Source organism: Pieris brassicae, chromosome 6 (genome assembly GCF_905147105.1).
Source record: "Pieris brassicae chromosome 6, ilPieBrab1.1, whole genome shotgun sequence".
Taxonomy (NCBI): domain Eukaryota; kingdom Metazoa; phylum Arthropoda; class Insecta; order Lepidoptera; family Pieridae; genus Pieris; species Pieris brassicae.
In genome coordinates, this window is record NC_059670.1 from 4,655,364 (window position 1) to 4,680,400 (window position 25,037).

A 25,037-nucleotide genomic window follows, 5' to 3' on the forward strand; every position below is an offset into this window, starting at 1 on the left:
TTTTATACGTTAAAAACTCTTTGGAATTGGAACTTATAATGATTCAAGTGATAAAATGTATATTTTCTTTTATATAACCAGTTGAAAATACACATTAATACTGTCTTAGTATGACTGTAATAAAAAGATGTTAAACATACTTACAATCATTATTGCTAGACATTAGAAAAATATTTTTAATCAAAGCAAAGAGCTTTTCTTATTTAGCACGTTATCGCTAAATAATCTTATATATCACTAGCCACTTAATTAAGGAAAATACTCAGTATTCTCAAATGACCTCCATCAGATCTTACGTTTATTAATTGCAGTCAATTTTAAATTAAGAAGCTGAAGTTTGAAAAATAACTGAATTTAGAAATTGACTAGAAAATACTGCGTTAATTTTGATGTTTATCACGCTTAAAACGCGAAACGGCTTACTAACGTTTCAGAATCAAGGGTCGTCGCTAACACTAAATTACGAGAGATCAATTATCGTAAAGTCTATGTGACTACATTCTAAAGGAAATATTTAATGAAAATTCCACAAAATTCTCTATTTACCTTTAAAACGATTTATTTTGGAACGACCCCAAGGCAGGCGCTTCGCTTAAGTTGACAATCGAGTATTTTCGTGAACGTATTTACATTTTCTTCATTAAGTACTTGGGTTTCAAATAAATAATACAGACGTCAAAAACTGTTTATTTTATAAGTAATAAACTTTACACACATATTATTTTAATATCACAGTTCCAAAACTTTACAATACTTACAGTAACTTTATAGTACTTTACATAACATCAATAATTTTCAAATATTTACAAACTCATTTTAGCCTTTCTAACAATGATTACAATATGTTGGTTCTTAACAATAAAAAAATAATTGTTCATTATACTAAACGCACATTCACGTATTACAGATCTTTTTCTAAAATATTATTACAATGAGGCTGATGTGATGAAATGTAAATAGTTATAATAAAATAATCATTGCAAACGGCGCGTTATATAAATGTTATCATTTAATCTAATTTTCATATCAAAGGGAACCGCAGAAAAGGTTCACAAATGTAAACAGATATGGCAGAGCTTTGTTAAACTTTGTAACGTATGTTTAAGCGGACTATCTTCAATGTATTTAGAATTGATTTTTAAATAAGTTTAAATCCTGGTAAGTTATTTTAAAATACAATCTAAAGGGACCCGTCTTGTGGAAGCGGCAGTAAATAATAAGATTCTTTAAACGAAACTTAGTATCTGCATGTTGTATTTTATAAAAAAAAACAACAGGAAGTACGCGTGAATTCACTTCGTAGCACTGTAGCAGCGTAGATGACTTCATTAGGTCCTCTAAAAAGCTTAATGCTACGAGATTTGTAGCTTACTCTGACTTGTGGGAAGTGGTTTAAGTAGATTTCAAGTGTATATATATTTGTCTTGTGATTCGTATTTTTGTTCGCTATTATTTCCCAGTATTTTATAGTACAAAAGTCATGTCAACGCAATAGCGATATAGCATTTTTTTTATTTCGTACAAATACTCTACTAAATAATAACAGGAAAGTCATATGTTAATAATAACAGTGTATCGACTAGTTAGAGACCATAACTTAGGTTAAGATAACTAAACAGAAAATAAACATTTCACTATCACACCTAGGTTTTACTAAATTATCATGTATACATTATAATGTCTCATAATCCCAACCTCTTAAGAACTAATCGTCTTCAGTCATTAATCCTTTTCCATTTCAAAGACAGTCTTTTGTTACCTGTAGACAAAACATGTTTTTGAATAGAAGGAATATTTTACATTGATTAACAGTCATTAAATGGTTATAAAGATTAGTTATGAAGGACTTAAAAATGTATTTACTTTGAATCGTAGACAACACATTATAATAAATTGTCCAAAAATAGTGAACCATAGTGGTTGGTGTCACAATATTTTAATATACTATCATTCGAATATACTACAGTGAAAGAAATGCAATGGGGATGCGAGTGCCTTTTTTGAGGGTCTGAAGACAGAGGACCAGTAAATAACCAGCACTAAGCCATGCAGCTTTTCATAAACCTACATATTAATAAACAAAAAAAAAACAATAATAACCCTGGTCTAGTGTGTAATTGATGACTTACCAATTGGACCAATTAATCAATTATGATATACAAAAAACTGTTCTACTACGATGCTATGTTGTCTAGAGTTCATATAAATTATGCACTAGCATGTGCAATATCGTATGTGCTTTGATCCCCTAATGAGGTATTAAGCGGACACAGACATTATATTCAATAGGCAAGGTATACTTAGATATCGTGAGTATGTAGGCTTGAATATTATCATGTAAATGCATTTATTTATAACACTCAACACAACACACAACATGAGTTGTTTATTTTCTGAGTATGTATTGTTTTGTATGTGATGTAATAAATTCGCAATAGTAGCTTGTTTTGTGAAATAACTATATTATAACTAGCTACCCGCGCAAACTTCGTTTCTCCTTAATGTGGTTTGAGTTAGCCTTAATACCGTGACACGAAATAATAATTTCACTGTATTATCGTCACTATAATTTGAATTTGATTTACACTTCGGTCTAAGTAACACGTGGTTGGCTATGCTTACACCAAAAACTAAAAAAGTAGAACTAACTGAATTTCACGGTATTTCGTTTACTACAAAATAAATTTAATTTATACTTTAGCCTCAATAACACGTGGTAATCATGATATTGAATTGTAGCTTATGTGACACGTTTGTCGGTTTACCATAGCAGTGCCGTTCCATCTATTGATTACTTACTCAATCCAGTCGAAAAGTATCGACATCTCTTAGAATCTTTTGGAGTTAACAGATAATTGTGACTGTCAATTAATTATAGACAAATAATTTGCAATAAAATAAAATAGCGACTATAATTAAAGATCTAAGCTATCCTATCTCTTAAGTTGAACCAGACTGCTCACGGTGTGCCAATTTAATTTAAAATCGGTTAAGTAGTTTAGGAGTCCATCGCGGACAAACATCGTGACATGAGATTTATATTAAGATTATGCCTCACTTTGTAACTTCCAATAGCGATACCGATTATACCTCTGACACCCTTTGTGTTTGTAAGCAAATTCTATGTAAGTAGTTTTTCCAATATCCGTTGCGCTGTTGCAACTGTGGGATCGCACGCAACAAAATCTATTGGGTTACATTATTGTGATTGGGTTATAATGAGTAAAGGCTCGTGTCTGAATATAAACTATCAGCTGCTGTACCCCAAACTATACATTTCATCATTGTCTTTCTTTAGTTATAGAATATATTGTGTAACAATAGTATTGTTTTGTCGCTAGTTATATAATACATACTCTTTACTTTGTGAATTTATGCAGCTAGATCTGTAAGATAAGCAAGCTTACGACCAGACCTGACCAGTGTTAGGTAATGCCGAAATGTGATTCGTGATGTCTTTTTTGTTAGTTTTAAGGTAAACAGTTTCTGATACTCTTTAGTAAGTAATTAACAAATAGATAACAATATATCTTGGTCGTGGTCGTATTTTATTTCTCGGTTTACTTGTCTATACAAATAAGTTGCCAGTAAATAAAATAAGTCCAATGTAAGATTCTCTATGATAAATTACACAAATAAAGTGAAACATTGACAATAAATCAACGTACATTTCGATACGTACAATAGTTATTTTATTAAATTACCAAGCCCTCTGATTAAACATACCATTAAAGATTTTGGTGACTGTGGATTGCCCTACATTTGCTGTGGCTTCATTTGAAACCTTTCAAGAACCTTCAGGAGTCAGAAAATTAGTAAAACGTTTGTCATTGTGGTTACTCACTGTGTGTTTTAGAACTCTATTTTTAGCTTGAAATGTCAGATATTTTATAACAGAATTATAGTCGTGTATCTAATAATATCCCAAGCAGACTCTAGGAGGCGCCAATTTTTTTCTCGTTTATATCATTTATTAAGGACTATTCTTCTTACCTAGGATAAATAGTATGCAAGTCAGGTTGTACAGGAACATGGACGCGGTGTGCGTGCGGCGATACAGAAGCGTTGATCGCTCGGATGCGTGCACGCAGCCTTTCATACTGCTCCGGCTGGTATTGAGCTGCTACGGTTACAGCACCACCCGAGTACTGCAAAACCAAACCATGTATATATAATAGCTAATTTGTAATCCTAAACATTAATTAAAATGTATAAAGTAAAATAAAATTGTTTATCATAAGAAAAATCTTGGAATTAAGCTAAAAAATAAATTATAAATTTTATTGACAGTTGTTAATTGATTTATTATTTAAAAATAAATAAATGTTACTATATATATATTTCGATTTTAAAATTAAATATAAATACATTGAAATAGATATATATAGAACGCTTAACGAAGAACAACAAAATGTTCGATAAAGTTTAACGTGATTAACAACAAACAAAACAAAACTTAGACAATCGATTTGGGTCGATTAACATATTTGCCACGCCCATATATATATAAATACCACATTAGAGTATGAAAATAAGTAATACGTAATCATTTGCTACCCTTTTTATTATACCTTCAAAGCTGCAGCAGCTTGTTCATGCGTGGCTCGTGTTAGGTCCCGTCCATCAACGCTCAATATCCTGTCTCCCTTGTGCAACATTCCCTGGGCAGCTCCTCCCATAGCCACTCCAGACACAAAGACCCCACAAGCGTCATCATCACTCCCCCGTTCAGCATCACCTAAACCACCTACTATATCCATTCCTAAACGTGATCCAGAACGGACGAGCCGTACCATTCGCACACATCTGAAAATGCAAGTCACTATTCGCTTTAATTTAAATTTTCAAATTAAAGCGTTAATTACTTTGTTTTCCAGCTCTGGATATATGTAAGTTAAAATTAACTGGTTATTGTAGGAAATTTTAATTTTATTTTGTTAATATAGTGACAGATGTCCTGCGCTACCAATTACAATTTTAGTGAATACCTTGGTATTTTAGTCGGATCCTCTTCCGAAAGCTCGTGAAGCGTGGAACATGACGTTGCTTGTGTTCGTGCTGTTAGTAAAAATTCAATTTGGAAAAACGTGAAAACATTCTACGAATACACAACGAACTAACTGGAAAGTAGAACGGCAAATTATAAAACATCAAAGTTAGGAAAAACTACTGAAAATTACTAGAATTTAAGTAGCAGAAACTATTTAATATAAGACGTAAATTAATATATTTCATGAATAACTTATTGCTAACTATTGTCTTTTGTTAACAAAGCTTTTACACATTATGAAAACACTTTTTAAACGGATTAAGGCTATGTATTATTATTATAAACTTATAATTACGGAAAGTCGGAAAAATTAAATTACTAATTGTTTTGGTATTTGCCGTATTTAAATAATTTCTAGAAACTGTAAGGCTCTAGTTTCAGTGGAATATCATAGTTAGTCTAAACAAAGGTAGATTCAATTTGTGTTGAACTTTCTAATTAAGTGGTATCTAGGAGTATAAAGGTGCTTACTTGAGTATAGCGGAGCGGTTCTCACTACTGGTGGTATTGTAGCGGGTAAAAGCACTAGGGTCACATGTTCACCTGTTCTTCTCAAAGCTGCTACTGCTTTTGCGTGAGTTGCTCCGATTAAAGATGTTTCTATACCCTATTGTTTACAATAATAAGAATAAGAATTAAGCATTATTTATTCCTTTAGACATTCAGGCACTTTTAAAAAGATGCACACACATTTAAAATTTTATACCGAAAAATAGTTTTTAATACATTAATCAAAAATAATAGATTTGTGTTCAAGATGCATGGTATGCATTAAGTAAAATTAAAAAAAAATTAAATAGAACAGTTAAATTAACATATTCTATAGGACAGTACGTCTGGAAATTGGTTAGGTTAGATATACCATATTATGGATAATATAACGTACATCCTCATCCCTGACAGCCAGGATTTTATCTCCCAGTTTCAGTCTGCCGTCGTGATGGGCAGCGCCACCTGCAGCGATGTGCGATATAAAGACACCACCTCCACCCGCGGCATCGTCCGCTCCGCCCGCTATACCCAGGCCCAAACCGCGCACGCCTCTATACAGTGTCACCACCCTTGGCCTGCGAGCTCTCCGAACTCTCTGACAAATAACAAAAATTTACAAGGCTTCCCTCATAATAACTTTCAAGCGGGAATTGGGTCCACAACTCATTCTTTATTTAAATCAAAATCTTACGGTTGGGTAAAATTATGTCTTATTCGAAATGAAAACATTACAATTCTCTCAAAAACAAAGGGAACGTGCGTACCTCATTAAAAGAGCGAACTCAACAATGACATTCTTATAATATTGTCTTCTCTTATGAGATAATGCGCACGTTGCAGTTAAGGGAAGAGTGAATAAAAGAGGCACTTACACTCTAGAGGTACTTACTAGTCTCACAATGTTTCCTGCATTTTGTAAAACGTCCACCGCTACCGAGTGTGGTGCATTCTCGACAGAGACGTCGTTGACCTATGAATAAGTAAAATATTTAGTATAGATGAGATGTCACTGGCAAAACAATATTTGTATACACATCACTTGTACATCTGACGTGTTCTACAAAACGTATTAGCCTTTAGTTGACCCGTCCCGTCTTCGTAAGATTCTCTAGATGGTATTGTTCTTATCAAGGAAATATACGTATATGGATTGTCAGCCTGAGATTACAGGACACTCGGATATATGTGTTATTTTACGTGAACTATTTAGTGCTTAGTATGAAAATGATATTTAATTGGTAAAAATAAATAGTATTTTCTATTTGGAGCAAAAAACACCTTGTTATTCACTTATTTTATTTTTATTAACTTGTTAAAAACATGTTATGGCGGCACACGTAAATTCAGTCTTGCTTATTTTCGTAATCCCAAGATTTAAAATCAAAGGATCAATGTGGGCTGAATTCATAATATAATCTCAAAGCAGGCAGCATTAATAATTTTGATTGAGTCGCTATAACATTTGGTCTTTCCTCTTACGATTTCAATGTTGGCTTTCAGAAGCTTATGATCTTCCGATGAATAAACATAAGGGTTTATTATGGAAACAAGGCTCTTTCCTCGAATACGATCCTCTACTAGTTAATTCAAGTAACAGCGGAGATCACTTACACCGTTTTATGGATCTTCTCGTTCAAACGTACGCAGGGTAAATTGTGAACTCGAGTAAGTACTTTGTAATATTAAGGAAATGAGCTTCCAAAAGGCTTAACAGTTGAAGGATTGTTTCACATTTAATTGTTGTTGTCTCTTTAAATCAAACTATAGGGTAATGAGAATGTAAAATTATATTGTGTAACAAATATTTACATTTAATCGAATTTTACTAGCAACAATTTTGATACAAATATATGCGCATCAATTGTACTAAACTATTATTATAATGTCTCAATCATACGTGTTTTGAAATTATGAAATTAAAAATTTTGTTAAAAATATGCTGTAAAACATGGTGATATCGTAGCTTAGCTTGGATAATAAAGGATTCATTCAAGGATTCAGAAAAGCCTTCTAATTGATTCTATGGTAGGTGTAACTATCTTTAAAACTATGCATATGATCAATATATAAATATGGTTTGTACAGGTCACTCCGAGAACATTCTTTATATATTTAATGAATGAAACATAGAAATGTGCCTAACGCGATTATAGGGTTGTGACAAAACCAGTTTTTAATTTCGGAACAAATGTTTGTGAATCTAATATAATTCGTTAACTTAGTACATTCGATCATGTATAAAATCATATGTCGAGTTATTTTCTCTAGTCACGTACTTTTTACGACTTTGCCTATAAAATTTTGATAAAACGAATCTCACGCTTTAGCGAAACTTTATCTTCACTTGATAATATTTTTGTTTTATTATACAGTTTTATTTGACGACTATATTCAGATTTTATGGCAGCTTAAATTTTATATTATCTTAAAATTAAGGAATCGTTTATTTTTATTACTTCACAAAAAATATTATTTGATCAGAATAATAACTTAAGACAGGGAGATTTAATATTATATAATAAACATTTATTTATTGTAATAAACAGAAGAAATCAGAACACAATATTATTTAGATTTTCCAGATCCAGATATCGTTGAATGTACGCACCATGTATGGAACACCTATTACACCTTTGTTTAAACTTCTTTGAGGTGTATAAATGTTACGTTCTGATTGTTTTACAACAGACTTCATCAGTGAAAGATCAATCGAGTTGATAGATAACTATTAAACATAATGATTTGAGTCTTCTAAGTGCGTTGCGAACTAGTGTCACACAGTTATAAAAGAGGCAAAGAGGACCGGAAAGACTTGGAGCGAGGGAAAATACGAGTCCTAAGACCGAACGCGATGGTGACTCATTGTTCATCATTAAATCAATTCATTATTGAAGGTTGACATATGTAGTAGTACTCTCGTCTGTATGGTTACATCTAGGTTTAAATTAGGTCCCAAAAACTTTCAAAGATTACCTGCAATAAGATGTCTCCAATTTGCAGGCGTCCATCGTTCTTTGCAGCGCCCACGGGTGCGATCCGTGTTATGCTGACGTCGCCCTCGCTCTCACCACTTGCTATACTAAGACCTAGTCCTGACGCTCCACGCTCCAATGTCACCTCAATAGTCTCCCAAATATCGTCCGAGTCTTGTGAAAACTGAAAGGAAATTGGAATATTGTTCCCCATACGTAGTATCAAAAGACGCATTGGAACAAATTTAAATTGTACTTACAGTCAACATATTTATTATGGTTTCTAAAACCAAGCAACTGGAATATTTTATGGTTAGTTAACTACTGTTTTAAGTAATCAGCATTCTTTACATATCGATTAATTATCGATCTATGATAAAATTCCATAAACTAAAATATAATGTATGTACCGAGTCTGAAGATCCACAATCGTTAATATTCAATTTACGTGTAAGCAGTTGAATTAAACGGGGAACTTTTAACCCTAAGTGCGTTCCATCCACGGCTGTGTAAAATTTTCCGTACTATTTGCGCAATTATCTCCTACGATGAGACAAAAATAGTGAGCAAAACCGCAGCATGTCAACTAAAAAAAACGAAAGTCTACGACAAAAATTATCTAAGAACCAAATGCAACCTTAGGCTGAATATGGCTGGAGCGCAACTGGAGTATTATTAGTATTGAAATTTAATAATATTACATTTAATTATCTGAAAAATCATTCACCAGATTTTAGAATACTAACTAAGAAATCAAGTAAAAAGCATTTAATTTGTAAGTAGTTGTAGTTCGTAGGTAGCAATATCGAATCAAAAGTCAATTTCGACTTACTATTGTTTTAACAGCCATGAATTATATTTTATTGTTATGTTATATTAGTTTAATGTTTTTATTTAACAAAAGCACACGTTTTTTTAAAAACTAGTAACATTACTATCTCATCAAAACGTTTGTTATCGTTCGGGCTGTTTTGTTCTAGCATTCAAAGGTAGTTTCCACTAATTTTGAAATAAGCTTTAACGGCCGTAGGCAGTCTAAAGGGAATAGCGGGTAAATTGATAACTAGATTTTCAACAAAGCTCTAATTAAACGACCGCTCTCTGTAATGCAACAGATTACACTGGCATTTTACAGGCATATTTGGTAAATAATGATCATTAGCCGATTATAATTTAGATTTTCAAATAATCGCTGTATCTGATTAATCGAATTTAATATCGAGCAATTTCTCATTCGCGGTATTGATAGTGAATGTTTTTTGTTTATTTTTTAAAGCTATAAATCATTTCTTTATATTATTGTAATGAATAAACTATCAATTTATTTTATTACTTCAGAAATTTGGTTAGGAAAGTTTGGTCATATATTGTTGGCTTTAATTACTATACTCGTATATTCTTCAACATATAATTAAACCATAGAAAAAAATTCCATTGATGCAACCCCCGGCACGCACGACTATGATTGATCTTAATAACTAAGCCTATATTTCAAGTTTCTCTCATCATAATAATATACATTTTCAAACTATTAATATGTACTAATAATAAAGTAAATATTTAAAACTTAATATTTTCAATTCTCATGAACTTGTTATGAATCAAATAATCGAGAAAGTACAATTACAGTACGTACTGGTATTTACAAAATTAAGTCTAAAAATATTAAAAGATAGAACAAGGGTTAAAGCGGAGTAATTTATGACCCAGTTAGGATTAAATATGCTTGGTGTTTTCACATAAAATTAACATTAAAGTCCGAAGTAACGTAATATAACCTTTCTTGCACAAAAATATTTCAAACTAGTGCGATAAACCAAAAATATATAGTAGAATAAAAATTGATAGTATTGCAATTTTTTTATTATATTCCTGTGATATGACATATCCCATACAGATTGTATTACATTAAAAGGTTAAATTACCCAACATAAGTTTTAATATTGAAAATTCAGTTAGAAAAATCATTCACTATGTCATTTCTACCTCTTAAAGTGGCGAAACCTTTAAACATTTAATTATCATCATGAGGTTAACTTTATAAAACGAGGTTCTTGAAACTTTCAAATAAAGGAAAGCGTTTGTAAACTTCTCATGGTGCAGACATCCCTTATTTGTTTATATAAACTTACTTATATTAACCAGAAGTGAAGTTCTCCTAGAACACAATTAAACTCATAAATATTGTGGTTTTGAACAAGGGCATGGGATTCACAGGTTCACACTCTGATTTCACAACACAATACTACCTAATTACTGTATTTGGTTTAAAACCAAACATTGTCTGTAATATTTGAGTATTGATTTAAATTCGTTGCCAGGATTGTATTGTGGCAATTATTACTTTCGGTCATATGTCCATAGAAGACTTAATATTGCCCTTTAAACTACGTATACATTGAGAAATATGATGTTGCTATTAATAAACAAAGCAACTCGGTATTTGTATGTGGTATTGATAGCACAAAGGAGCCCACAAAATAATGTTAAAATAACACTGATATTGTTCGTAGGTAAAGTAATTTATCGAACCTGACTGTTTCCTGTGACGTGGTGTCCGCCTTCTGGGCTCTGCGTTTGTTCACGACCGCCCTCAAAGTTGCTCGCATTCGCTGGAAATAATAAGTTGAATGTATTTTCTGTATTTATTAAATGAAAGATTTTATTGAAACAAACGTTGTATTGAAACAATTCTTGAGGCCCTTTGTTTTGAATATTTTTAATGAGAATAGCAATAGTATTCATTGCTATACATTCATAAATCAGTAATAGTGGAAGTAAAACCACACATATATGGGTCAGAGGTTTTTTAATCTTCTATAGCTCAAGCGTTGGTAGGTAAGTGGTTTGTTTTATGTTTGGTATTTGGATTTTTAAAATAATTGGTTTTCATTCCGGGTGCCAGCCATGAACAAATATTATACTTACACGATTTTGGTTCGACAAAATGCAATGTATTCCTATATTTTGTATCGTAGTATCTATACTTTAAATCTTCACTTCAAATGTTGCATGGATTCTTTTTATTCTAGGTACAAAAATTACTGTTGTGCTATAAGATTTCAAATAAGGAGCAGAACTGAAATTATTTCTTAGCTATAGCATATTTGATGCGGATAGCTTGACACACATCGTAGACTTAAGCTTTCAATCCTCCATATAAATTTAAACTGAACAATAAATGTTGTTGAATGGAAAATACACTGTACATACAAACCGATTATTAACTGTCGCCTAAAGAAAAAAACCGCTAGAAAACCTACAAGGGTGTCGCCGACCTTTATACAAAATCATCATATGACGTACCCTCCATGGAGCTATGAACATCCATTGTGCTGATTTTGCAATTTTAGTAATGCGTGGTTTGGCTAACAGCTAAGGTAAATGTTTCATGAAATTATTAACGAATGAATTTATAAACGAATATATATTTATGTTATTCACATGCGTATAGTATAAAATATTGTTACGAGCTAGGGGATCGGATAGAAAAGCCTTAGATTTCTTAAAGGGTCTCCTGAAAACTGCATCACTCGACTACACACGTTCTGAAACTGACTGAAAAAAGGTTTCAGCTTCCTGAAAACTAGGGTAACATTATGGAAATTACAATTTTCTAATATGTGATTGACCCTCTCCTGAAAGGGTCAGAAATCATATTTCAGCCTACTGAAAAGTTCTCTAAGTAGTGGAAAAATCTAGAAACATTGCAGTTGACCCGTCTTCGTAACAATATCATATCCAAAATGAAGCAAGATATATTTTTTATTACAAATAATTTTATATGGCTCGCGGCGTCCTAGTTTCTCATTAATCTGAATGCACTTTTACTAAAAGGAAATTAATGGCCTGTAATGCAGCCTTTTACGATTGTAGCTAAAGTAATTAATGATAAGGTCCTAGAATGTCAAAGGTAATGGCCAAATAATAGATAAATAGAATTTCACCGTAACGTGATTAAATAATTACGGGTTGTGGAAATATTTTGGGTCGCAGAGCCAGCGGAGTGAGTGAATGATACTGCCAGTGGCTCTAATACGAAAGTAATACTGTATTTTATTTAACTATGCCATATAGAGCTATATGCCAGAGAGAGCAGTGTTGGCCTAGTGGTCCAGCGTGCGACTCTTATCCCTAAGGTCGTAGGTTCGATCCCCGGATGTGCACCAATGGACTTTCTATATGCGTATTTAACATTCGATCGAAGGGTGAAGGAAAACATCTGAGGAAACCGGCTTGCCCTAGACGACGGCGTGCGTCAGAAACAAAAGGCTGGTCTATAATATTAACGAAATATCATGAAATTAGATCAGACCTAAAAAGGTTGTAGCACCGTTGATTAATTTTATATTTTCAGAGGAGTGTTAGCCCTGTTAGTGATAATCACTAATGGATGTTTCTTTCAACTTAACAGTCGCTGGTGAAGGAAGACATTGTTAGGATACCAGCATGCCTTAAATTAACAATTATACTTTAAACTTGACCGCGTATATCAGGCACAGAAGGCTGATCTCCTACCTGATTATTAAAAAAGAAATTCGGATAAATTAAAAATGTATACCTCTTATTATTTAAAACAATTAATATTTGAATTGTTTCAACTAAACGATTATCTTAATATTTATCAATTGCAAATATTTTAAATTTCTCAATGTTAACCTAATTAATGGTCTTTATCCATACAAATATATCCTTTATCTAATTGGAAAAGGTTCCCAACTATTTGAGACTAAATATTCTTTTCAGTATAATAAAGATGACTGTTTCCTTCTCTTAAAGAACCGAGAATTAAGTAGTACGAAGACCAAATATTTGAATTGGAATCGTAATTCAGGTTTTTCGTCTGTTACAATGCGATTAGTTTTGCAATTCTTACACTTTACTTTTAGATTGTTTTTTCCTTACTAGAGTTCCTGGAAATCGTTTCATATGTATGGTGTTAAACAAAATAAAAAGTTAAAAAATAAAAATGTATGCGTGTGGCCTTTTAAATACGAGTGATTATCGCCGTTTTCCTTCTCATACATCTCAATAACATATACATACACAACATCCATACATATCAACTACCAAATTTAAGTTAGTGTTAAAGGCCGGCAATGCATGCATTACGAATGAGAGTGTCACTAATTAGATAATTAAAATAAAATATGTCAGAAAAAATATATAATTGTATAGGAAAACCCAATACTTCTTTTAGTTTTAATCTTTAAAACCACATTATTTCCACACACGATAGACATCCAGTCTAACCTAAATTATATTAATGTATGTTAATACATAGATAGCAATTTCACATTTACCTAAACAAGTTTTCCGCTTCTGTTAGTATTTTTCTCTATTTATGCATTATAGTTTACAAGTTACCATAATATTTATTTGTTTAGTAGAATACGAAGCTACTAGATCAGAGTTGGGCTAGTGGCTTCAGCGTTCAGGTCAGTGGCTGTGTATTTATGGACTTTCTAAGTGTGCAAATAATCGCTCGTGTGGTGAAGAAATAATCGTGAATAAACCGGCTTGCCGGAGACTCAAATTTTGTCGGCGTGTGTCATTCACAGAAGGCTGATCACCTACTTGCCTATTAATATATTAATAATAATAATAGGCCTTTTTATTTCCTGTTTTACAATATTTGGTAGTTGCTATATTACAGTAAACAAAAATATTGATTTTTGTTAGTATGTTAGCTTAGATTATGTGAGTAATATACATACATTATTTATTTATGAATTAACATGAACCCCGTTTTGGGTAAAGGCCTCCTCCAAAGATACCCATTCTTGTCGGTCTTGTGCTATGGAGTGCCAGTTTATGCCAGCTGATCTTTTCAGGTCATCTTCCCAGCGGTCTAAGGGTTTCCCCTTCCGCCTCTTGCCTGGTGGTCCTTTTCGTTGGGTAATTCGTTTGGTCCACTTTCTACTAGAGATTCTCGCTACATGGCCAGCCCAATGCCATTTCAGTTTTTGAGCAAAAGTTAAAGCGTTTGTAACTTTACTACTTGCCTATTAGAAATACCAAATGATCACTAAATACATTTAAAAATCTGGTTTATTTTATATATATCATTATTAAATATACACTAAGAAAGCGTAATCAAGTCTTGATTGTTCTTAATCGTTTAGTTGTCTGGACTATAATACTTCTCGTTCTCTTATCTTAACATCAAAAGGTTATTTGTCTCTCACTTATCGCTAATACAATAGTAGAGAATTTACATCTTATTCCCTACAAATAAAAAATGACAGGACAGGAAAAAAAATTCAAATCCTAAGCATGGTTTAACGTCTTTGAGCCCTTCACCATTAACCTAAATAGAAATATCACAGGGGCAAAATTGAGAAAAGCGAAGATGGGACTTTTCTCTTCAAGAAAACTTTAAAAAAGGGATTAACTTTACAGTTCACGTACTGAAAATAAAGGAAGTGAAACTTCGTTTGAATTTTTTACCCTGTTTTGCGCATTGTCGAACTTTTTATAGCCTTCTTCGTAAGTTTTAATTATTTCTCATTTCCCCGTGAACTACTTTGTAATATTTTATTCAATAGTTTCTTTACTGTAATAATTGCAGCAACTATGACGAGTCTATTGTATATGGGATTTACAGAATACTGCTAAAGTGTATATTTACAAGTTCTGATTAGACAGAGCATTTACTACGAGAAAAGTTACAATTTTTAATATAATATAACATTTAATTACACTAGAATATTGGCATCACGTGCCAAAAATACGCTTCAATATGCATCAATTTTTTATTAATAAATACTACTTCTAGTATTGATTGCGGATTCACTCGTACTAAGTGAACACTTACATTTAGTTTTTTTTTTATTTTTTATTATTTATTGTATAAGTGTTCTTAATATAAAGGAAGTTGGTGTGGTGGAAACACAAACTGTACACAGTTTTTCTATCCACCAGGACGTCGAACATATTTAAATCATTGTAAATTTATAACAATCAAACCATTCAAACGAGTTAAAATTGCACGTAAAACGTCATAAACAAATCGAAACACTGACGCGCCATAGATAGCCGATGCAAGAAACCTGTTCTTGTCGAGAATTCTCATTCACATACAGGATGAGTTCCTATATTCGAATATGATTTAATGACGTATATAGCATAATTTTTGTTATGCATAATTTATAATTGTTTGACTTATTTAGTATTTTTTAAATTTAAATTTAATTGTTTCTTGTTATATTAGTAAGAAGTGTCGCTGGTAACGAGTTTATTAAATTTGGAATAATGTAATCTAATATTTTTTTCCCATATAAATTATTGTATTTGGGTAATAGAAATTCGTTTTTTAATTTTCTACGTGTTGAATAGTGATAGTGAGTTTTAATTGTTTTGAGGTAATTTTCTGTAAAGTAGTTTTCATTTAATAATCCTAGTTGCACTAGTTGTATAGGTATAATTTTGAAAAATGCAAATAGCTTTCTGTAGTCCTCTTTATATTGTGATTTTAATTTTATGGGAGCAATTGTTTTTAAAATACGTATTTGTATTGCAAATTTTTGATTTAGATAAGTCTTAAATCATTTATTCCTGATCCTTTAATACAAAGTTTTAAAATTAAAGATATGATCATTTAATTTGTTTATCTGTTTATCTGTTTAAATAATGCGTTGATACATCGGTCATGCTTCATTTATGTTTTAAATTATTAAAGTTTAACTTAGAAATCAAAACATAAGGGATACGAAATATACACTGTCCATGTTTTCTGAAGCATAAAACTAAGAGGGACATTTGAACTAACTGTACGGATTCGGCTTTTGTCTGTTACATAAAGTCTTTTATCGCACTTCGCTTTATATCCGTGTAAATAGTTTTAAAGCAGATTCGGGAGAACGAAAAGGAATTTTTGTCCCGCAATTTCTGTTAACCAACTCCATTGCTCGTTTATTTAGGATGTTCAGTCCAGGGTGCTGTTCCAATGGAGTTTTAAAATAACGTGCCCCTATAATATTTTTTAGTAAAAATATTATATTATGTTGAATGTACCTAAAGAGTTGTAACTCCCAAAACGCTGATCTGACCCAAAAACATGAAATATACACAATTTTGTCCGCCCCACGCCTAAATAAAGGGGTTATAGGATTTGGTGCAATCCTCCAATTAGGTAGCCATCCTCCCTTCTCCTCCCTCCCTCTTCTATTGATATTTTTTCTTAATCAGAACTCACGACCTAGGAATGATATCCACTTGACACGACGCCACGAGTGGAAGGTATTATAATAGGGAAGGTTTAATAGATTTAAACTAATATTTTGTAGTATATCTAATAAGTATCCTAAATCGTATATTAATTTGTAAAATTCGATTTTAATAGAAATATACTCATACTAGACAAGTCGCTCACTACGGACAAAATGAGACTAGCTTTTACTCCGAGGTCCATACAAACAATTCTATGAGAATACTTTACAGACAACTGGGAACTATGCACAAACTTTGATCCCAATTAACCGAGAGAATTCTGCCAATGTTTTGTTTTAACTAAACAATAGTTGGTAGTTAAAATTAATAAAACATATGATGTCAGTTTATAGTTATATTAATGGTTAACAAATATTTAATGAGACAAATACCACCAACTAACTAAAATCAACCATTCCACAATCAATGGGGAAAGAGGTTAAAAAATTCCTAGATTTTTTCTATTATCTCGGTAATTTTAGAAGGAATAAATACTCTGGATTGGCCAGGTTTCTAATGTCTTAAATTTATTTATTCCTATGGACTCTTGTATGCAGATTTGAAAACTACTTTTATTATAATAGCAGCTAATCTTACTTTATGGGGCTCCGGCAAACATTATGAACACTTAAAGAAAACAAAAGACAATACTATTATGAACACTGCCTTAGGGAAAACATATGTTTGTAATGGGACCGTGTATGCTCAGTAGTTTTATAACTGTAGCACCGTACAACTGCTATTTTAAATGTAAAGTTTTATTGAAATGATGCTGGATACATTTCATAGAAGTTTTGCTGAGTTAATGCTATACAAGATTTTTTATAAAAAAACTTTTTCTTAATTATTAATGTATATCCTACCTCCAACTTGTTGTTCACGTATAAATAATAATATTTTGATATCAATAAGGTATTTTTTACTGTATTTCTCATAAAGTTAACGGGTGAATACACAAAGATTATACTCATTAGATTATGCATACGAATGCAATCATTTTATTAACTTTTAGTCAAACCAAATCAATATTTATTTAACCATATAGATAAGTACACACTTAAACAATATAAAAAATAGAAGATAGGAGAAGAAAATAACGGACAAAATGAGATAAGCTGAGAACTGCCACTCTTTAAAATCGCCAAGTTTTTGGTTTACAAGTAAATTGAAAGGAACTGCCATTACGCCACGCTTATGGTTAAGTACTTTGTCAAACTCATCGTTGAGTGTTTTCTCTTCCAAGATTACTTTGTAGAGTTATCAAAAGTTTTGTTTATGTACAATTAAACCTTATCTGTTTTTTTATCACAGCTTGAAAATTTGGCGAAAAGAGACAAATGTAAACTTTTGTGAACAGAGTGCAATACGACTTAATTTTGACTAACGATCTAAAATTTTATACATTCACTGACAATCTTAAACAACATCTTCTCAATCTGTCCTATGCTGAAACAGAAATTATTCTTATTGTTCAAAAATAGTTTTAATAATAAAATATAAGTGTTATGTAGAAATTATTCAAGTACCGTAAACATGTCAAAAGGTAGAAACTGGCTGTCCATGACATCGGGAATCCTAGTGTAGGGGCTAATGCACATTATTTTTACCTAAATATCCTTTTTGTGTATAATAAAGATTTTTTAAACAGATTTATTGTTTATGATAACTGCGATAGGCTATATATTAACCATATCTATGAGTGCAACAAAAAAATAATGTACAGGACTATAAAAATACTGCGCGTGACTTGAATGCAAAAAATGCGGGAATGATCTTATCATTTCACAACATTAAATCACATTCTTAAAGTCACACATGAACTGTGACATTTCTAGGTTGAGCGGAAGTAACGCACAATGATTAATACGTTTTAGAACATATGTCAGAACACTTGTTGTTCTTTATTTGAAACCTTCAAATTATTACTTCCGTAAGTTTTATTATTTCCTTTATAAAAGCTGTGGTATCTTTACAAAGCCGTAGCGTATTATATATTTTCTATTTATGATTCCCTTAACTGCCGTGGGGTATGAGGTACATACATTTCTGCTTAGGAAATTAACCCTTTCGAATGAAATAAAGGCAAAGAAATCACCACAGGATCACACAATGAAATTCATTTTTAATATCTATTTGGAAAATCAAATTAACAATAATTATGTAATAACCCACTTTAGAATAGTAAGGTGTATAAGAAAACCACGCAACCTTTTGGTCTCTTAATCGGCGAGGACTGTGCCTGACACACACCGTCACCTTTTAAGGCACGCTGGTTTCCTCTCGATGTGTTTCCTTGCCGTACGAGCGAGTGCTACATGCATACATCGGTGCACAGCCGGGGATCGAACCTACAACCTCAGGCATGAGAGTCACTCCTTAAAGCTAAGCCAGGCCCGCTTTCAGAATAAATTATAATATTGCATTGTAAATGTATACTCCAAGCACTTTAGAAATCTTTAACCACTTCCTTAAAAAACATAATTATCACTAACATTTTAAAACTCAGATTACATACACTTACTAATCCTAGTGTGGGGGACAGTGCACTTTACTTTATATAAAAATGCTGTATATTATGTATAATAAAGTTATTCTTTCTTTCTTCTTTCTAAATAATATAGAACAATTGAAGTGATAATTCTGGTAACTAGATAGTTTAAAGTATTTATCCTATATAATATTTCTCACGCAACCTTCCTAAAATCGCTTACGGCAACTGAACATTTATCTTTAACAAACCCTTTTCCTTTCGTAAAATATTGTATTTGAAGCTCGTATTTTTTCGTAAAAATATTACGTTTGCTGAATGTTTGCGTGTAATTATGTTGAAATGTCTGAATTCTAAGCCAGCTTGTAATATTCTAATATAAACTGTAAGCTACTGAAAATATTTCTGTTTTTCTGTACATTTTTGTATTCATCATAGCTAATCTTAAATGTAGTTTGGATAACGAAAAATATTAAAATTCTCGTTTATACATATTTTCTCTTAGCGTATTACAGAATTCTTATGCTAGTTAGTTTTATTCGCGTTAATTCGTAATGTTATAAATGGACTATTCAGCCCAAACATGTTTTTTTATTTGCACCAGTAGTTCCTAACAAACAAACAAACTCTACTGCCTTTATAATATACCATAGATAATAGATTTTACTCACATTCTTCAGTAATTTGCAACTCGATCTTATCGAGATCCTCGACTTCGTCATCCTCAAAATCCGTTTGGACTGTGACGTCACGAGTGTAGTGTTGTAGGGCGATGACGTCAAAAGGCGCACGGTCTTCAGGGCTGGCGCGTGGGCTTTCTTCCGGTTGATCGAGCCTGGCCCGTTTGCACGCGGAACATCCGCAAAGGGAGCCGCGCACACGCAGCAGCCACACAAGCCCGAACAGCGCCATCCATGTGGTCATGCTGTGTCACTCACCATCACTAGCTCACTTCACTGTAGTTAGAAGATTCATTTTTAAGTTTCATATTCCGAACGCACTTGAAAACATTTAAATTTTGAACTGAAAGGAATCCCTCGATATGTGAATATACGATATTAGTATGTAAAGGTTTGTAAAATAGTATAACGGATTCGTTACTATATCTACCAATGTATTTATAGTCTACAACGATGTAATTACAAAAAGAACAAATCAAAAGTTACTAATTAAAATATAAATAACACTTGTTGCCAATTTTGTAAGCCAATACGATTGAGTTCAACATTTCCCAAGATATTGCTAGCCTGGCCCCGTGGTTTGGTTCTTCTTATTACGTTGATTTTTTGTTATTTTATGAAATTATGGTTACTTTAAATAATTGGTGAATATTAATTGTGGTTTTATAATTAACAGTTTGACTGTTCAGAATTGGACGATGTTTTTCAAGTAGCGATGCGGGATGTCAGTGTCTTTCGGTTGTTTCGAGGTTAACTCCGGTGCCATTCTGATTGTAAGGACTAATTTAGAGTGAAAGATAACCCGAGTAGCCAAAGAGAGTTAGTTTTGATTTTGAAGAGAATTCGTTGATAGAAATATCAAACTAAACAAGACTATATAACTTTTGTTCTAAAATATGGTTACAAGTGTTTTTGTAATAGGGGTTTATATTTACTTTGTTTTGTTAACAATGTAAAATTAAGCCATTATAAATATCATCTAAAGTGACATCTTGTAGCAAACTGATAATGACTTTTATATACATGTATCTCCTCCTCACAATGTTGGAGGCGCCGACTTAGTGTCCATATCTTACCTAGATATGAAAGACTTTCCACAGCGAGCATCTTACAGATACTACATTACCGATATTAAGAGCGGGAATGAAAAGTGTACTGTACTTTAGACATTCTCCAAATTATTACTTTAAAAGATTTGTGCCCGTTTTACTTTCACCAAATTGTAGAAAGCAAGAATTATTTGTCATAGATGGTGACGGAAATAAAGTCTAACTATTTCGCCGCAAAACACCGCAAACAATTTTTAAAGCACATTTAGATATTATACAATAATTTTTACATTTAGGTAACACAATGGACACTTATGAACCTCAATAAAAAAATACATATTAAATGCTTCTAATTTTACATTTACTGCCAGTTCTCAAATCAAGGGCGTAGAACGGACGACAAGAACTGGCAATAAACTCTCCACCACTCTTTTTAATCGCCATTTTTTTGTATTACACAATGAGACATGACATCATGAGTAATTAATAGTTTATTTATAATAAAAAATAATAAAAAAAGAACAAAAATTTCTCCTCTAATAACAGTGAAATTGGAGGACGCACTTTGTCGTGGGAACAACACGCAAATACATAGTTGAAATAACTAGCATCACCGCATATACGAATTCAAGTCCGACCAGGTACCACAAGTAGACGCATGGCCAGCCATCAGGCCCCCGCTATATTACAGGGAAAGACACAGCCCGAGGCATGGACGCCACCACAAGTAATTTAAGCGAGCATGACGATCCTTAAAATGTGAACTTGGCTAAACAAGTTCAATACAAGAACTAAAGGAGTTTATGTAGTATATAAGTTTGTTGCCTACACTAAATCAATATGCAACGACTTAGATATCGCCATTGAAAATTTAAAACGCTGACTACAATTCTGTATCTAGTCCATTTATTTTTAAACACGAGTAAAAGTTTTGGTTTAAGTCATGTCGATTTATCGCGTAAGTATCCCTTTACAGAACGAACAAGCAATAATTGTGTTCTTAGAAACAAAATCTATTGGTGCATCGCCAAGGTTGTAATGCATGAGCATTAGGGTTGAGAATCGCACATCTAGAGTCTGGACTAACACCGCTTTGAAGTCTTAAACAAATATAAGTTTAAAATTTCTACAAAATACAAGCAATTCTTTTATCTTGTTTTATCTTCAATTTCTTTTCACATCTAATTACGAAGTGCGGAAACAGTGAATGCCGAAACATTAGTACTAACAATAGAAACTTTCTGAAGCATCTAAAGAATGAGTGAAAAGCGAGGAAAAACAGGAAAAATGACACAGTTTACTTGAGAAATGACCGCGGTTGTAGAGATATGAAAATGCTACCAGAAAATGCGCCGTTTTAGAAATGAATAAGTATAATGTGCTTAATGTTAATTTTAATCAGCGAGATGTGAAATTCAATATCCAAGCAATTTTGGGTGTTTAACGAGTCATCGTGACATACTTTATTTTGGGAAATTTAGGTAATATTTTTTTTTTGAAATATCTATAACTCGTATTAAACAGGATGTTTTGAAGTTAACATATAACTGGAAACCTTCCTGCTCGTAAGAACGCAAAATGAAATTCGGTATGTTGTTTTGTTTAATTTTGATTATTCCCAAATGTGTTTCTTTGTCTTGACGTGTCCGAAACTTGGCGAGGAGCAAAGTTCTAAGAAGACCCCCTAGGCGTAACTAAGGCAAAGACTAATGCAACCTAATTAGGTTTTATGACTGCCACACCCACTGACATACGCTAAAGATGGCAAAAATTATCCTGCCAGACATAATACACATAAGGGCAAAATGTTAGCACAAAATGAATAATAGAATCTCCTTGACCTTCGAACTGTACTGCCCAACTCTGTTGGGAATTATAACTTATGAGACTTAAGTAGTCGACGTAACGTGTGACAGGGGTGACTCGATAAAATGATGAATGGACGCCATAAATTGCAGACCCGATATAAATGGTACTTCTTACGCTGAAGGACTCATGAAAAATTTGTTACAAATCACCAAAACCCTATAACGAATTATAAGAAAATATCCGATATTATGAACCACATTTTCAATCGTATTTATATTTTTTGAGATAGCGTTGCGAGAATTAAGATAAAAAGGGTCTTATAATTCGCTCGCAGTGCATAATTTAAATAGCAATTTATTTTCACTTTTATCTTTGAAAAATTGCTGCTATTAATGTAAAAAGTTTTTCAGATGGATTTAGGATTAGAAGATTTAAGTGTTTGGGCATGAAGTCTCTATGGATTTAATTCTACGGAGTATCACACGCATAATGAAAATTATGACAGAAATACGCTGAAATCTCTCCACTGGGAGTAGTTTAACTTTTAGGGTTCATATGGCTTTGCTAATGTTCTATAAATAAGTTTGTAATGGAGCTTATTTTAAAACTAAATTTTGTACATAGTTACGTATAGTGTTTTAAATACTAATTATAATTACGATAAAGAAGTGTACAAGAATAAACAAAACACTTAAATAAACTTTCGTTATGGATATAGTTTAAACGTCCAAAAGCCTTTCATTTTATATTTTATTAAGGAGTGGAAGTTTTAAAAGATTGCATGTATACAATCGTTTCAGTTAATGTATAATATAATATATAATAATGAAATGTAATTCATTTAAAGCCGTAGAAGGTAATATCAAAATTTTATTATTTTCAAAATACTTTTTTGGTGGAGAAAAATGGATAACCTTTGTCGATGTGACAAGGATTGAATGACGTATGAGCTTTTCAACTTGGAAGTTAGATTGATTACGAACTTTTCTATTTACCTGTTAGTTCTATATATTCCTTTATTTAATCAATGTAATATTCAGCTATATATAAATATATGTAAATTTTAAAAGTTTGTAGTATCGTTATTTAAAACAAAATATTACTATATTGAGTAAATGCAGTTTCAAATGTCGTACGTTTTGAAGTGTTAAAAACCAGTGAAGTAAAATTACAATATACAGTTATTTAAAAACATAAATATTGTTTTCAAATAAACATGTCTGACATAAAGCTCCTTACTGAAATTCCACAAGCGAAATCCTGGAATAACAATACTGCGTTAGTAGATCTGCTTACCATGACCGAGGTCATAAATATAGAGGAAGTATTACCGATTCCGAGACGTGCCGACAAAGCACGAAAAGGACAAATAATAGTGATAGCTATATATAACCAAACTAAAAGCGTATTTATCACAAGAATGTTAATATTTCGCTTTAAAATATAAGTTTAATATAACTTAGGACAGTGACATAAGGCTCTTGGATGAAAACAGCCCAAGGCCACTTTGCACCGTAGCCATTTAAGTGTGCAGTCTAGATAATCTTGCCTCTTGTCGTAAGCAAGCACTTTACTGAATTTAACAAAATGAGAATGTTTCAGCTGATATATTGAGGTATTTCGTTAAGGTCGATTATAAAAAGTACGTGATAAATGATGAGCTATGGTTTCATGGAATAGAAAATACAGCTTTTAGCTTAGCTTTAGTAGTAAATTTTTGCTTAAATTAATCATGGGGAGTCCATTTATCAACAAATGTCTGTTAGTGTTTTGTAATTAGATTAAACTTAGACTTTTTTGTTTTGTTTACCGTGTTTAGCTGTCACTACGATTAAAGCTAATTTTGCATTAAAGTAATTGTCTTTGCATTTCAATGTCTTATATAGAATTTCATTTTAAATGTGCTTTTTATTTATATTTTTCTTCTTTAATATATATGTATTCTATTTTCAAATTTTAAAAGGTGCATGTACGCTTTTAAATAAAAGTTATTTATGAAATACAAAATATTAAATAAACAATTAGAGGCAATTAGTTAAGGGAAATTAATGAATTGCATTTTCCGTATATCAATGAAGATAGCTTAATTATATTTGACTCTTTGTCATAATATAAATGTTGTATGATAGACAAACAAAGAAGTTACTCTATACACATTTATGTTTTCCATGTACCTTATAAATAAATAAATCGTAAATTTGCAAAGAAAGTGTTACATTTCCGTCTAAAGGTATTAAAATTAACAATAACAATACCCAAAAGAGACCTTAAAGTGTATTACCTCAT

General features: G+C 32.0%; 1 protein-coding gene across 1 annotated transcript; it reads right to left on the reverse strand.

Annotated features, from left to right (window-relative positions):
• Nucleotides 1-869: 869 nt before the first annotated feature.
• On the reverse strand, nt 870-25,037 carry LOC123710603 (disks large homolog 2-like). The gene is made up of 11 exons (XM_045662623.1): nt 25,033-25,037; nt 19,885-20,138; nt 11,047-11,126; nt 8,516-8,698; nt 6,432-6,512; nt 5,937-6,137; nt 5,522-5,657; nt 4,989-5,058; nt 4,572-4,806; nt 3,994-4,148; nt 870-1,759 (listed from the first exon to the last, which is right to left on the reverse strand). Exons 1-11 carry the CDS (start codon nt 25,035-25,037, stop codon nt 1,756-1,758), a joined length of 1,404 nt encoding a protein of 467 aa, XP_045518579.1. The 3' UTR covers nt 870-1,755.

What these genes read in the sequence shown, in the direction of transcription:
- LOC123710603 (XM_045662623.1), bottom strand. An exon ending in ACGTCACAGGAAACAGTCAG is followed by an intron (nt 8,699 to 11,046) that starts GTTCGATAAATT and finishes ATTTCCTTTCAG; the next exon opens with TTTTCACAAGACTCGGACGA. An exon ending in GATCCGACTAAAATACCAAG is followed by an intron (nt 4,807 to 4,988) that starts GTATTCACTAAA and finishes TTGCATTTTCAG; the next exon opens with ATGTGTGCGAATGGTACGGC.